General features: G+C 37.4%; 1 protein-coding gene across 5 annotated transcripts in view; it reads right to left on the bottom strand.

Moving 5' to 3' along the window:
- Nucleotides 1–16,505, bottom strand: part of ZCCHC4 (zinc finger CCHC-type containing 4) — a 51,588-nt gene that overhangs the window by 26,571 nt on the left and 8,512 nt on the right. For 4 of the 5 annotated variants that reach the window (XM_013061518.2, XM_013061519.2, XM_013061520.2 and 1 more), the window contains exons 4-6: nucleotides 10,651–10,926; nucleotides 10,080–10,160; nucleotides 2,215–2,287 (exon numbers count right to left, since the gene is read on the bottom strand). In XM_013061518.2, the coding sequence (XP_012916972.1) occupies nucleotides 2,215–2,287; nucleotides 10,080–10,160; nucleotides 10,651–10,926 (430 nt within the window). The remainder of the gene's footprint in view (nucleotides 1–2,214; nucleotides 2,288–10,079; nucleotides 10,161–10,650; nucleotides 10,927–16,505) is intronic. The other variant, XM_045076176.1, reaches the window with a different exon arrangement.

Here is a 16,505-nt window from a genome sequence, read left to right as displayed (position 1 = left end):
CTGGAGATCAATCTCTACAGTTGCAGTGCTATGTAAAGGCTGCTCCTAAAATATAGAGAAAGGAAAGCCTGGGCTACACAATTGTTTTCTTCTGGGAAAAATAAAGTGGAGCTCAGTCTTGGCAGCTTATTCCAACCATTATTTTAGAAATTTAAAAGATAATTCCATAAGCTTTCAATAAAAGTTAAAAAGAATTTTCTAGGAAAAGGCTAATTACATATTACATTTTTAAAAATATTTTATTTATTTATTTGACACAGAGAGAGAGAGAGAGAGAGAAAGAGCAAGCACAAGCAGGGGAAATGGCAGGCAGCGGAGAAGCAGGCTCCCTCAGCAGGGAGCCCGATGCAGGGCTCAATCCCAGAACCTGGGATCATGACCTGAGCTGAAGGCAGATGCCCAACACACTGAGCCACCCAGGTGCCCCTACATGTTATTCTTAAAATATAAGTAATGGTTAGGCAACTATTAGGTATTCAAATGTCATTTCACTCTTATCTCACCATTACCATTCAAGATAGAAAGCAAAGTCATGGTAAGAAAAACAAGACGCACATACACAAACCAGCATCTAGCAATAAGAGACACTCAGTTATTTCACCTCCTCTGATGCTGGCCCTGACACACATGCCCCTGACCACACCCTGGAGCCTGAGGTCCCAGAGTTCCAAGAAGTCATATTGAATACCTCTACAGCAATATTCCACCTGCCTCACAAACCCAACATTTCCAACTTCCACTTCCAACTTTCCCTCCTCTGTTTTGAAGAATGAAATACAAAGTCAGGCCAGACAACCAAGTCACCTGTGACTTCTACCCCAGTACACTTACCACCAAGCCTTCTGGCTTCCATCTGTGAAACGCCCACGGAACCCACCTCTCTTTTCCCCACCACCACTGGCCTAGCTGAGAAGTCCATCATCATCTGTTGCCAAGTGAGTCTGCAATTCTTCTCTCTTCTTCACACTCATCTAATCAGTTCTCAAATCCTAGAGATTATCGACCACATAAGCCCTTTGGGAAACTGACCTATGTCTATTTCTAACTGCTATTTATTTCAATACTTGGTTTTCATGGTGATCACAGCTAAAAATATATATACCCCAATGCTGACTGAGTCTCATGGAAGGAGACTGGCTAGACTGAATCAGAAGACTCGTTTTTTAATCCCAACCAACAATTTAGAATTTGTTTTCATTTCCTAGATACTAGTTGTTTTTTTTTTTTAGTTTTGCTTGGTTTTTCTTCTATCATTAATTAACATTTTAAGAAACAATATATATTTATACAGGGTTCACAATTTTTGAAAAATTGATTTACATGCATATATGGATATGTGCTTCAGGTAGTCTTGATCATTTCAAACAGTTGTGGCCAACTTCCTGTCCGCTGTGATTACTTGGTTGGGTATAGTTTTTATCTTGTAATATGACTCACAAAGAGCTCAATCGAGGAGTAAAAGTATCAGCTCTGCTATGCTGCTTATTCATAGTGACATTACTAACATCGTATTATTGAAAGAAGCTACCCCCTGCTACCCATTGAGGGCCTCTGCCATTATCACCATCACTATCACCCAGAGCTCACAGATAAGGGGTCACTCTCAAACTTGTCTAATTTTTAAGAATTAGTCTAATAAAACTATGAGTCCCCTTAATCGGGACATGAAATTTACCAGGGAGGCAGACATCAAACAACTAACCAGTTATTTAATTACAGTATCATATAGCTAGAGAAGACAGCCCGACCTCGTCTGGGTTTAAGGGCAGCCTAGAGAAAGCGACTTGGAACAGAGCTTTGAAGGACGAGGTGAAGTTAACAAAAACTAGAAGGCAGAGGGAACAGCATGGGCAAAAGCCTGTGTGGTGGAAAAGACAGTCCCAGATGAGTCATACATGCAGAACACAAACACAAACCCCAGAGCAGTAACGAGAAGAGAGACTGGAAGGTGGCAGGTGTCAGATCGGGCAAAGCCCTGGAGGCCATGGTAAGAAAGTGTGTCTATATCCAAAAAGCAGTGAAAAGTCACAAAAGAAGAATACACAATCACTTCTAGATACTCGATACACACTCAGTGGATGAAGCGGGGAAATAGCCAATCAATAAATGGTGCAACAGCCACGATTTGATCTTGAGGGATTCTAAAAAATAAGAAACGAGGTACTCTGGAACTTGTTCTTCCACAGTGACAAGGATAACGGTTGTAATTCTTACCTTTCCATCAAAGAAGTGATGGTTAAACATGTTATAATGGCAAAAGCTATCTTCCATATAAAACTGTGAATACCTGTAAAATAATTTATTACTGTAGTTATTTGCTTAGTTATGGCTATATAGTAAGTAAATACAAACTAAGTTTTAAAACTATAAAATCATACCCTTAATAAAAGCAACTTCATCATTCCTTAGTTTCTTGAAATAAAGAATATTTTCCCAAACTCTCAGGGAGTCAGTAACAATGAATGAATATCAAACTTAAATTATGTTCCCAAGTTAATAAGCCAGTGAGAAAACTACAGAAGACTCACATACAAAATTCACATGTTCCTTCAAACTACAGAATTATACAGAAACAATGATATTACTGATAGATTGTTATATAATTTAAGTTTGAGATGGGATGGCAATTAAAATGCATCTCTCATACTTAATAATTTCAAGAAAAACACTGAATCAACATTTTGGCTCAACAGCTGTTAATTATTTTCTTCTGTGGTTAACAAAAAAAAATATTTAATACAAAGCATTTCTTGTCTATTGCAGATTAGCTCAGTAAAATATGCTTCTCAATATATAAGAAAAATAAGCATGTGCATTTCATATTTACTGAATTAGTGTCAGGAAAGAGAGATATTTATTTACTGATTGAACAATTTTATTCTTCTAAGATACTACTTTAAAATGCAATCAGTAATGAATGAAAGTACCAGCTTTGGGCATTAACATTTCATAAATTTTTGCTAATTTACTAAAAATTCATAGCATATTATGGTTTAAATTTGCATTTACTTGATTTCTTACAAGACTGAGTTTTCTTTACACCCTAATTGTATTTGTATTGTCTGTCTCTGCATCTTCCCCCTTTATATATATATGGGTCTTGTTAGCTCTTGCTGAATTCTGAATTTTTTGTATAATATCAGGATAGCATTGTGAACCTCCAAAATTTTGCTATAAACAATTCACATACAAACCACACTATCCTTGTACAGAATCCATAACCTAGTGAAAAAAATCCAGGGGCACATGCTTATTTATACAACTTCTTTAACCAAATCGTGAGAGTGACACTTTGCTTCTACTTCTACTCCTCCCTTACTGTCCATAACTGACTTGCCGCCCATGATGAGCATGTAGTCTAATGCACAGACCTGCTTTATCCCTTTCATATTACACTATGGTTAAAAGTTATACAGGTTCTGTAGTCAGACAGTATGGTTTCAAACACTGGGTCTTGGGGGGCCTGGGTGGCTCAGTCAGTTAGGCATTCAGCTCTTGATTTTGGCTCAGGTCATGATCTTGGGGCTGTGGGATTAAGCCCCACACAGGGATCTGCACTCAGCTTGTCCCTCTCCCTCCCCTTCTACTCCTTCCTGTATTCTCTCTCACACACACTCTCTCTCAAATAAAATCTTAAAACAAAACAAAACACTAGGTGTCTCACTATTACCTATGTAAACTTAGTGAGTTAGTTATCCTACCAGAGCCTCAGTTTCTTCATCTACAAAATGGAAAAAAATAATAGTGTCTTACTTCATTGGACTTGGTAAGTATAAATGAGAAAATATATGTAAAGTGTTTAATACAAAGCAGCTACATAGCATTTATTGAAATGCTAGGCATCACTACTTTAGTAAGTACCGGCTGTAAAGATTTACGTCTTAACGCCCCTCATGTTAGGGAATTACATTTATGTCCAAGCAAAATTTCTCCTCCTATAATCTAAACCCATTTCTCTTGTTCTGTAGAGACAGAAGAACAGCTGTTCATTCTAAGTACAATGTCCCCTAATATCATTTGAGATACTGTCAGTACATCTGCGGATTTCATAAAACATAAATTTGCACTGAAGAAATAAACAAAAGGTTTGAATAACTGAAAAAACATTTGAAATAGACTGTAACCTGATGAACATTCCAAAATGCTGGGAAAATGTCAATTGCCGGGGCGCCTGGGTGGCTCAGTGGGTTAAAGCCTCTGCCTTCGGCTCAGGTCATGATCCCAGGGTCCTGGGATCGAGCCCCACGTCGGGCTCTCTGCTCAGCAGGGAGCCTGCTCCCTCCTCTCTCTGCCTGCCTCTCTGCCTACTTGTGATCTCTGTCTGTCAAATAAATAAATAAAATCTTTAAAAAAAAAATGTCAATTGCCATCAATAAACAAATGTCTTCCTAATTAACTAAATTCCAAATAATGGATAATATAGATATATCAGTTATTTTATATATATCTCAATACCAGTACTATTGTGGACTGACTATCATTTGAGGATTTTCTTCTTTCTTGCATTGTTGTTAAGTGTGAACAAAGGAAAATAGAATTCCTTTTAAAATATATTTCTACCCCCTCTCCATTTTTTGTATTGCTTCTCAAAGATACAATAGTCTTTTTCTAAAAATTAAAAAAGAAAATTTTATTTACATAAAATTCAGCACAGCACACTTGTCCAAAACATTCTGGGCAGCAGTAGGCAGAGTCAGAGAGAGAAAAAAGCCAAGATTTCAGCTCCGAGTTTCCATCAAATACAAACAAGGGAGCATAATTTTTCATATTTTAAATTATGAAAAATCACTGAACATTACCCTCTTAAAATGAAATTGGCCTCGAAGAATTATTCTCTGTATTGAATAAGGCAAACAAAACCAATCAGAAATGCATGCACTTGAAAACTGCAAAAGGACATTCATTTAATTTGGCCATTCATTCTCTTTAAATGAGAGTCAGTTACCAAGTGTGAAACATGCTCTATACACAGGAAATGTAATCAAGAGCTGAATAAAATTAGTCCATGAAATGAACCTAAGAAATCCATTTTTTTGATATAACTTTATTTGGATGATAGTTTGCCAAATAGAGTTTCACATCTTTCATGCTAAAATTGGAGCATATAAAAATCCATCTTAGCAAATGTTAACTTCGTATCTTAGACCCCCTGAAGAGGATATTTATAGCATATGTAACATTGGAGTTGGGGTAGTTCTCTGAAGCCTTGGACAGACCTTTTGTAGACTGATGACAAACTAAAGTCAAAGTGCCCAAAGTAACAACTTGCTGTCACTCTATATCACATAGGAATTTGTTCCTGATTTAATTGTGGTCCTTGTGAAAAATCTGAAGCTACTTCATACCCCACAATATCGTCAGTACAGGCAACAGACTGTTCACTCTGGCCACTAACGTGTTTCAGTAAAATAAAATCTCTCTCTTTCTCTTTTTAATTTACTGGGGGGAGACATAGGGAGAGGGAGAGAGAATACCAAGCAGGCTCCACACCAGCCCAGTGTGTGGTTCAGTCTCATAAGCCTGAGATTATGACCTGAGCCGAAACCAAGAGTCAGACACTCAACCAAATGAGCCACCCATGTACCCCAACAAGCTCTCTCTTAATACCCAATGTCAACCTTTTACAGAACTGACTCCTTATAAAAGAAGCTAAGCTAACTATTACAATACCTTCAGTTTTTGTTTCCAACACATACACAGAAGCTTATAGATACAAAAAGAAAAAAGTATCAGTATATTCAATAAGTTACAAAATAACTTTAACCACATCCCCCTACTCTGTCCAGGAAATTTTAATATACAGGCTCAAGAAAGATAAAACTAAAAGACATATAGCTTAAATTAAGAGTTAAGGGTCCATGTAAATCTTTCAAATTAAAAGTAATTCAGCTATGATGGGATAGTTCTGGTGACTGGCTGTAGAACAACGTGAAGATATTCAACTTACTTAACACTACTGAGCTGTACACATAAATAACTAACGTGGTAAATTTTAACCAATGTGTGTTTTATACTGTTTTTTAAAAAATAAATTAGGACTCTAGGAATGAACAATACAAAATGAAATTTTTAAAAAAAATTAATTTTTAATAGTCTAGTATCCAGAATATATTTACTTTTCAACTTAACAAAAACAAAGACAAATAACCAATTAAAAATTGGACAGTTGAATAGACATTTCTCCAAAAAGATAAACAAATGGCCTATAAGCACATGAAAAGATGTTCAGCATCATGAGCCATTAATAAAATGCAAAACAAAATCACAATGAGATACCACATTAGAAAGACAAACAACAGGGGCACCTAGGAGGTTCAGCTGGTTATGCTCACCAAGCTGAGCTTGATTTCAGCTCAGGTCATCATCTCAGGGCCCTGAGATCAAGCCCTGCATTGGGCTCCATGCTGTGCATGGAGCCTGCTTAAGATTCTTTCTTTCCATCACCCTCTGCCCCTCCCCCTGCCTGCCTGTGTCCATTATCTCTCTCAAAAAAACAAGTAATTAATTTATTTAAAAATACAGATAGACAATAACAAGAGCTGACAAAATGTGGAGAAACTGGAATCTGCATATATTGCTGGTAGAAATGCAAAATGGTAGTCACCTTAAAAAATAGTTTAGCAGTTCCTCAAGAAGTTCAAAGTAGAGCTACCATGTGACCCAGCAATTCTACTCCTAAGATAAATACCTGTTGTGTGTTGAACTGTAACTCTTCAACATTAATCTACTGAGCCCCTAATCCCCAGTATCTCAGACTATGACTGTATTTGAAGACCTTTTAAAAAGTCAATTAAAATAAAATGAGGTTATTAGGGTTGTCTGTGATGCAGGATAACTGGAGTCCTTATGAAAGAGGAAATCTGGACCCACAAAGAGAAACTGGAGATGTACACACACACAGGACAGACCATGTTAGAATACAGTGAGAAGAAGGTCACCTGCAACCAAAGGAGAAAGACCTCAGAAGTCACCAAACCTACTGATACCTTGATCTTGAATTTCTAGCCACCAGAACTGAGACAATAAATTTTTGTTGTTAAAGCCACCCTATCTATGGTTATTTTGTTATCGCAGCCCTAAAAAATTCGCACAATACCCAAGAGATAATAAAACCTATATTCACACAAAATTTGCACACAAACGTTCACAGCAGCATTAGTCAAAAGAGCCAAATGCGTAAGTGACACAAATGTCCGTAAACTGATGAATGGATAAACACAATTTGGTATATCCTTATAATGGAGTTGTTATTCAGCCATAAGAAGGTATAACTTGATGAACCTTGAAAATACAACATTAAATGAAAGAAGCTAGATACTAAAGGCCACATATTTTATGAATGCATTTTTATGAAATATCCAGAATAAGCAAATCTAGAGACAGAAAGTAAATTAGTGATGGCCAAGGGCTGGGGGAGGGGGAAAAGAGGCAAGGTCACTCATGGGGACCATGATGGAGACATCATCAAAGATGATGGAAATGTTTGGAATTATGTAGCGGTGATGGCTGCACAACCTTGTGAAGAATACTAAAAACCTCTTTCCTCTATGTGAAATGCATCTCAATTTAAAAGACAAAAATATGCCTGATATTTGGTGGGGGAAAAAAGACTAATTCTTACCTTTTAAAATGATTATATGCATAAAAAAGTTCTAAAAAGCCAAAATCCATAAGGTTTTAGGTGACAGAATTAAAGACCATGTCTCTTTAAAAAGCTGCTATTAAAAAAAAAAAGTAAACTGGAGATCCTTGAAATTTGAACAAGTCAAGATGAATCACTGATTTTTTTTTCTAGTTTGTGTAGAAACCAGTCCACCACAACTAGCTTGGAAAAAGCTTGACTTGAATGAAATAAAAAACAAACTGTATGGTAACTTCAAAGAACTGTACTATTAGAAAAACAACCCTGTACCATTTTCACTGAGGTAAAAGTCCCAAAGGTGAGAAGATGAGTGCTGCTGACAACTGATACACATTATGTTAACTAATTCAATTTTGGACACGAGACGCGTGACGTGTGTGTGTGTGTGTGTGTGTGTGTGTGTGTGTGTGTCTCCCCTGCACCTATGGTCAGAGAGGGTTTCCTTTGGTGAACCCACTCAATGTGTTTGGTCAGGGCTGCCAGGGAATTCTACCTGCGAGGCCACAGAGAAGGTTCTGGAATAGGCATACAGTTCCAGCCAAGCCAGTCCCTCCCTGGAGCTATGCTGCTAGGGTTCTCAGGAAAGAGAGCTGTCTCCTAGACAGTTAAGCTGAAATCTGCTGTCACCAAAATCCCTGGCAATGAGCAGGAAGTAAAAGCCAATCCCAAGAAAGAACGAGAGGCGGAAAGAGAAAGATGAAGCCTGAACTACACCAGGCAAGGCCCAGGACCTCGCCTGAAGGGAGGCCTGCTAGATCCTAGGCTCCAGTCATGTGAGCCAATACGTCCTGTCTGACATAAATAGATCTCCAGGCTCCAAGGAAAGGTGCCTGATGAAGGAGGGCCATATTCCAAATATATGAATAACCTGTAAACCCACTGCTGACTCATGTGAACCTTCGTGGAACAGGCACGAAGGAAAATGGGGAAAGAGAGAGACATTGGGACAAGAGAGAAATGGGCCATATAAAAAAAGCTTCTGTACAAATTTAAAAGCAAGTTATTCCCAGAGGGTATCAATTTTGGAGCCACAATGACTGGGTTTGAATCCTGACTTGGCCACTCATCACTGTTAGGTCAAGTTATTTCACCTCTTCGTACCTTGGCTTTTCACATCTGGAAAGCGAGGAGGATAACAGCACGTACTGTACAGCGGAGACTCTTGTGAGGACTGACTGAGGGAGAGCAGGGTTTCACCCAGGACAAGCACTCAGTGCGAACACCCAATGCAAACACCAGCTACTGTTTGCACTGTTATAAGAACCCCAGAGTTAAACTTCTACCCTTAAAATAATACACTGACAATAATTTAACAGTCATTCTTTAGGAAAGGAATGTGGTATTTAAAACAAGAATCTGATACATCTATCGAGTGGAACATCAATACAGCCTCGAAAGGAGTAAAGTACTGTTCCATTCCGTGATCTGGATGAACACAGCGGCACATGGAAGAGGCCGCAAGCCCAGGTCACATATGGGGATTGCCATTTACAGGACACACACAGAACCAACAGACCCACAGGGACAGAAGCCAGATCACTGACCATCACAGCAAGTGGGGAGAGGGTTTCTTTTCGGAATGGAAAAGAATGGAAATGTTCCAGAATTGGATGGGGGTGATTACTGCAAGACATAATGAATATACCCCAAACCACTGGCACATACACCTTAACTTGGTGGGTTTTCAGTGCACTGTGTCTCAATTTAAAACTTCAAACAACTGAAGTTGGAAAAGTACTTCAAGTTTACAGGATCCCAGAGACTGTGGGTGGACACATCTGCTTCTAAATTATCACCTAAGGGCCACGTGTGCTCCTCTTTGTTTGTCCCAACACATCAGATGCTATTTAATTCTGACCTTCTCCCACAGATTCCAGCTGTCTGCTAATCTTATGCTTTAAGACCTGTCTATATCCAGTGAAAGCTATATCCAATAAAAGCCAATATGCACATCATCTGGTAAAATGTGTTTTACCAGATGAATAAAATGTGTTAAAGTAAAATACAGTAAAAGAATTAGAATAAAATGAATTAAAATAAATAAATATACATATGCATTAAATAAATATATTAAAACATCATGATGAAACAAAATCCTGGGAGAAGTTCAGATTTATTTTTGAAAAATAAGTGTATGAGAGGAAATTTCAGTCAGTACGAATTTACCTCTACAATACAAGCCCAGGTCAATGAGACACATTCACTGAAAAAATTTAGGAAGCACACCCAACAACAACAAAAGAAATCCACTGCCTTTCTGTTTGAAATATGGAAGATTACAAGGGGAGTTTATATGACTAAAAAGGTGGCTTCTAACCAATTACTACTTCTGAACAGTAAAGGACTGCAACAGGTAATAAACAACAAATAAGAGAAAAACATTAAACAGAAACAGGAGACAGTAAACGAGAATAAATATCAGACTTTATAAACCTACCTAAAATCAATATCCAATAAAAGGCTTTTAATGTTAGACTTCTTTTCACCTGATGCTTTCAATCTGATCAGCTCATGCAACCTAAAACAATTCATGAAAGCATGAATGAGGAATCATTCCACATAAGGAATGTGATTCCTTAATGAGGAATCACAAATGCCACAGATAATAAGCAAATAAACCAAAACAACCCCACCAATGTTCTCCTGGTATTTCTAATATTTCAATAAAACACTGAAGAGAATTTGGCAGATATAACCAAGGTTTCGGTTTTTCAAACATTTTTTTTAAAAGGTAGAACTTATCTGAAAAAGAGGAGTCTAAAATGATAAGCAATTAAAAAATCAAATCAGAAGGAATCTCCTGTCATATATCAGAAATCTACAAAGATTTCTCTGAAATGTAATGTAGATTACAAACTCCTCAAGAGAGGGACTGTGCTTTATACTTCTCTTGCTTATTTGAAACTGCATGCGATTTCCCAGAACATAGTAAATAACTATGTGATCATTTTTTCTTACAACTTAAATAGTGGGGATAGTAGAAATCTTCAAAAAATCATATAGCATACCTCGGTGTTCCAACACACAGGACTCTTGTGAATCCAAGGGTAGAAAGTAGGTCTACCAAGAACTGACAGCTCCGATCAGCAAACAGATACTGGGCATTTGTCTTCTTGTTTTCCAGTGGATAAAGAAGCTGACTGGGCCTTTTCAACTGGGTGATAGAAATATCACCTACCACCCGGTGCTCTTGATGCTTCTCCCAGTCATCTGGCAACAGCAGCTGCTGACATCTCTGACAAAACTTCCTCTGAGACAAGGGCAACCCAATGAACTTCACGTACCTTCAAGACACAAGTCAACACAAAATCACAGATTTTAAGTTTGATGTTTTAAAGACAATTTCTGTTTGCTCTTTTTGGGAGGCACAAAGTACTATTACCTCCTAAAGAGTACTGTGTAAAGAAGCAAAGGTAAGAAAAATCTATGGAATGTTGGCTGGAATTGATGTCCAGCTGCATACCTACAAAGTAGAAAAGAATCAGCAATTTTATAAGAATTGAGATGCTCTAATTCAGTCACTGAATGAGGATCAATATCCATTTAAAATGTGAATATAATATATTACTCAAACAACTTAGTAGTAATGGAGACTACCATCACGTTTAAATTTATTGACAAATCCATGTGTTCTAACTCTGAAGTGTTAAATAGTCTGGCTCAGTATGACAGTCATTTTAAAATGAGAAATTAAGATCATTCTTCAATTTTTTATGGCATACTTAGCAAGAAAAATTACCTCCTAGGAGAAAAAACGTTGCTACAAAGTTCCTCTATTCTTAGCAGCACCAAGGAAAGCAATTCTGAAAAAGCTCATCCCCCCCAAATGTAAGACAATATCCAAAGCCTTAAAAAAAAACAAAAAACAAAAAACCCGTACTGATATCCCATTTGATCCCTTTCAAGTCATCCTCCTATCTTATTTCAAAGTTACCACTTTGGGGTTTTTTCCCCCCTTTCATTTTATTAGAGATAATTAGAGAAAATAATTACAGCACATTATTTTAAAACTGCTGATTTTGTACATGCAGTAGCAGCTATGAAATCAGAGTAAGAAAACCAAAGAAAAACAAACACCAGTATCAAGGCCCATAGCAGGTCGGCAATGTCCAAATCTAAGCATGTCGAATACTGCACGAAAGGGTTCTTATAGAGTTCGAGAAGCCCACAGTTTCAACTGACTAACCGCTAGAACTGCACTGGAAAAACTGTGAGCTTCACATAGAATCAAAGTGGGCTTTAAAACTTTTTATATCTAAGCACAGCTTCACTTGAAAGCACCCAAGGCAGTGACAAATCGATACTCTGAATGGCTACAGCAAGAAATAAGCTTATCGTGCCAGTAATTTAAATGTTTCTATTTCCATGATAACTGTGCTTCTGACAGCTTTATCTATGGCTGGAAAGAAAAAGGGAGAGCGGTATTAGGGGAAACTTTTCTAGTAATTCAAAGTAAGAATGTCAGTAGAGAAAAGGGCCCCTAAGACAGGAAATGCAGTAGAAAGAACCAACACATTCTCCAGCAACAGAAACACTGAATTTACGACTACTACCTTTCATTATTAAAGGTAAAGAGTTGAAGGCTTCCACATCCAGCCATGATGGAGTCAGAGACCAGATTTACCCATCCTGGCCCTCAAAAATTTTTTAAACAGACAAAATACATGAAAGTACAGTTATAACATCATGGATGACAAGCAGCCCCAATGGTGAAGAGGAAAAGGGAACACATGAGGGACTGCTACACCTGCCCAGTTTACTGCCTGTGGAGAGCTGGTGACACGGGCACAGAGAACCCAAACACAGCTCAATGACTTGACCAGGCAGAGTTAAGAAGTGCTGGAGGCGAGGGCAGCTGGAATCCACAAGGCCGAGTACTGGAGAAGATACATTTGGAGTCCACAGGCCAGAAAGCAGGCCACTGAGAGGGAGCTCCATGGTTTGCCATGATTCCCCTCAAGTCTGTTGCTGAGTACTGAGCAGTGAGCAGCACGTGCATGTGAAGAAAGATCTCAGAGCGAGGGAGAGAACCGCTGAAAGGAGCAGGCGGAACAATCACCGGATACCCAACAGGACACAGAAAGGTTCCAACTAACAAGCCCGAATGAAGAAATCTTCTAAGACACAAGCATCAGGTACAGTGCTAAGGAGGGTAATTGCCTCAGAGTGGGGAGCAACTAGCCCTACCCTCCAAGGTGCCCCAGTCTTGCCAAAAAGCTTAAAGTAAGCCTTTAAAAGTAAGGAATAACAAACCTTTTCTGTATAGGAACAGGTAATAAATCTCAAGCTTGGCAGGCCATCTGGTTTCTCAGTCTCATCCACTCTGTGACTGTAGCACAAAACCCAGTGTTACTGAACAGGCCTGACCACAGCTGGCCCTCGCCCTGCAGTTTCCTGAATCCTGCTCCACAGTATCAAACTACAGTCAAGTAACAACGGCATTCCAGGAACGAAGCTCAAAAATATGGAAAAGGAATAAAAACTCCCTAGGATACAAGAAGGTAAAATGGACACTGCTAGCACTGAATCAAAGTATTATCAGGTATGTAAGAAACAGAACACATGACCCATGGCTAGGGGCAAAACACCAACAATCAATTCAAACTGTCCAAAATGACAGAGATGCTATGATCAGTAGACAGAGACATCAGAGCCATCTACTGTAACTATACTCTGTATGTTCCAGTGGTAGAAAAAAGACGAGCCTGTTAACTAAAAACACAGAAAATATTAAAAAGACCCAAATCGAACTTAAAAGTTTTTTTTAATTGTCTGAACTGAAAAATACTCTAGATGGGATTAATAGCAACTTAGATATTACAGAGTAAAGATCAGTGTATATGAAGGCATGTAGCCTTAGAAATTATCCAAAATGAAACACCAAGGGACCAAAATACATGAAAATGCACCCCCAAGAGGGGCAGGCAGAAAAATTTTTGAAAAAATTATGGCTGAAATTTTCCAAAAATTACATCAAAAGATTGAAGAAGCTCAGAGAACCTCAAGCACAAGAAACATGAAGAAAACTACAAAATGCCTCATAATAAAGTTGTTCAAAATCAGTGAAAAAGAGAAAATCTTAAAATCAGAAGAAAAAAAGATATGTACAGAAACAAAGATTAAGAACAATACCAGATTTCTCACTGGAAACAATGCAAAACAGAAGACAGAGGGGCAATACCAATTCCACACAAACCCTTCCAATACACTAAAGAGGAAAGTACAGTTCCCAATTCCTTTCATCAGGCCAGCATGACCCCACTACCAAACCAGAAAAAAAAAATTATAAGAAAAACAAAGATGAATAAACATCATAAACACAAACTCAGAAACTAATAGAGTTTTAACAATCAAAACCACAGTATATAAAGAAGGTAACAGATCATGACCAAGTGTAGGTTAGCCCAGGAATGCCAAGCTGCTTCAATGTTTGCATTCGATCAACACAAGCCACCATATTAACAATCATCAAAAAAAAAAATCACCTCATCAAGTGCAGAAAAAAAGAACTTGACAAAAATTACTCATTCATGAGAAAGATTCTCAGAAAACTAGGAACAGAAGAGAACTTCTACAACCTCATAAAGGGCATCTGAGAAAAACCTATAGTTTAACACCATACTGGTAAAAGACTGAACACATTCCTCCCAAGACTGGGACACAAGCAAAGATGTCTACTTTTACCATTTCTATTCAACACTGACGGGGGATTCCAGACACTTTGATAAGACAAGAAAAAGAAATAAAAGGCACAGATTGGAAAGGAAACATAAAAATTTTATCCACAGGGTTATCTGGCTGGCTTAGTCATTAAGCATCTGTCTTCAGCTCAGGTCATGACTCCAAGATCTTGGGATCAAGACCCACATCGGGCTTCCTGATCAGTGGGAGGCCTACTTCTCTCTCTTCCACTCCCTCTGCTTGTGTTCCCTCTTTTCCTGTGTCTCTCTCAGTCAAATAAATAAATAAAATCTTAAAAAAAAATTTTATCCACAGACAACATGATCTTATATGTAGGAAGTCCTGAAGAAATATTTTTAAGTAGTTGCTACAACTAGAAAGTAAGCTCATCAAGATTACAAGATAAAAGATTAATATACAAAATCAACTGTATTGCTTAGAGACTGGCTAATTTGCACGTCATCAATCTTAAAAATCACACAAAATGAATAACCAGACATTATCTATGTAATACAAAAGGAAATATACCCCATTACTTACAAAAGAATACTCTCCCCTAAAACTGAACACAAGTCTGATCATACTGCTACAAGAAATACAGGGATGGAATAAATGTTAAACATTGCAGCATATAATCAACATACCCAGAATGTGAGGAATTCTATAGGACAAATTACTCTGCTTCTTCAACAAATGATTAAAGATACCAACCGATTACAATGCATAAACCCTGTATGGATCTGATTTGAAAAACCAATTATAAAATGGCATTTATAGGGTAATCAGAGAAATGTGAATACTAATCACATTTATATATTAAGGAATTGTTCATTTTTCAGGTATTTTTAATAATATTGTAATTGTGTTTTTTTAAAAGGCCTTATTTCTTGAGATACATAGAAACACATTTATGGGTAAAATTATACATATCTATACTGGAAGTCAGGATAGAAGGTATAGGTGAAATAAAATTAGCCACATACTGATGACTGATAAAGCTGGGTGTGGGTGTAGGAGATTCTTTATACTATTCTCTCTGCTTTTGTGTACGCCTGAAATTTTCCAGAATAATTGATTTTTAAAAGTGCTTTAAAGAAAAGGCAAGAATTCAGTTCAAAGAAAACATGCAAAGATGACCCCAGAAAATACTAAGCAAGAAATGGGTTGTATTCAGCCCAAAATCACATGCAATTTGGTTTTTCATTCTTTGGCAACAGGAATATAATCTGGGAAATTTCTCAGAATTAAAGAACATGAGTTTCCAGTTTGAAAGGATTTACTCAATACCCAGCAAAAGAGAATTTAAAAGACTCACATCAAGATAGGTAATCATAAAATGTCAGACCCACAGGAATAGTTAAGATTCTTAAAAAAAAGACAAAGGGATCAAACAGATCACAGCTCATTTATGAGATCAGGAATGAACCTTCTGAACTTAAACTTCTCAATAGCTACAATGAATACAAAAGTAAATGGAACCCTGCCTTCCAAATTCTGAGGGAGAAATATTTCCAACCCAGAATTCCATCCATCTGTACAGGGATCAACCAAGTATCAGCAAAGAGAAGTTTTTTCAGAAACACAGATTTCAAAATTGTTGGGTAGTAAAAATCAGGTTGGCCTCAGATTTTTACAATACCAAATTTAACTCTAGAACAGTATTCCTCACAGAGTGGCCATGCACTAGTGCTGGCAGTTAACTGTTACCAGTTCCTGATGAGACAAAGACAGATATTAAGAGTCTACGTTTAGAAATTTTTATACCAATCAGAGCATTTTTATGCGTATTCAAACTAATAAAAAATGTGGGCTTGTAGTTTGTATGTTTCTTTTTTCTTTCATTTAATTTCCTAGTAATTTATTTTCATTATATTTACAGAAGTATCTGATCTTAATGGGTAGGGAATAAAAACAAGAACATAATACAAGCAAACAAAAGACTGATCCTTTCACAGAGATCATTTAAGAAATACTACTGTGGAGGCCTTGAAGCAATCCTGCATTTATTCCAAGGAAAATATGTAATCTGAATAATTTTATAGCTGGATCAGTGCCATTCAAGAATAAAGGAAGGAAATAAATATTTGGGGACTTGGGAGAACTCAGGTTTATGTAGTCATAGAATCTGGGTCCTTAATGAAAAACCTTCAGGATAGCTGGGTATCAGGTAAAAGAGCCATTC

This window comes from Mustela putorius, unplaced genomic scaffold, assembly GCF_011764305.1.
Source record: "Mustela putorius furo isolate JIRA1106 unplaced genomic scaffold, ASM1176430v1.1 tig00000083_pilon_pilon_pilon, whole genome shotgun sequence".
NCBI classification, from domain to species: Eukaryota; Metazoa; Chordata; class Mammalia; order Carnivora; family Mustelidae; genus Mustela; species Mustela putorius.
The sequence above is the reverse complement of the archived record's forward strand: the minus strand, read 5'-3'. Positions and strand labels throughout refer to the sequence as shown.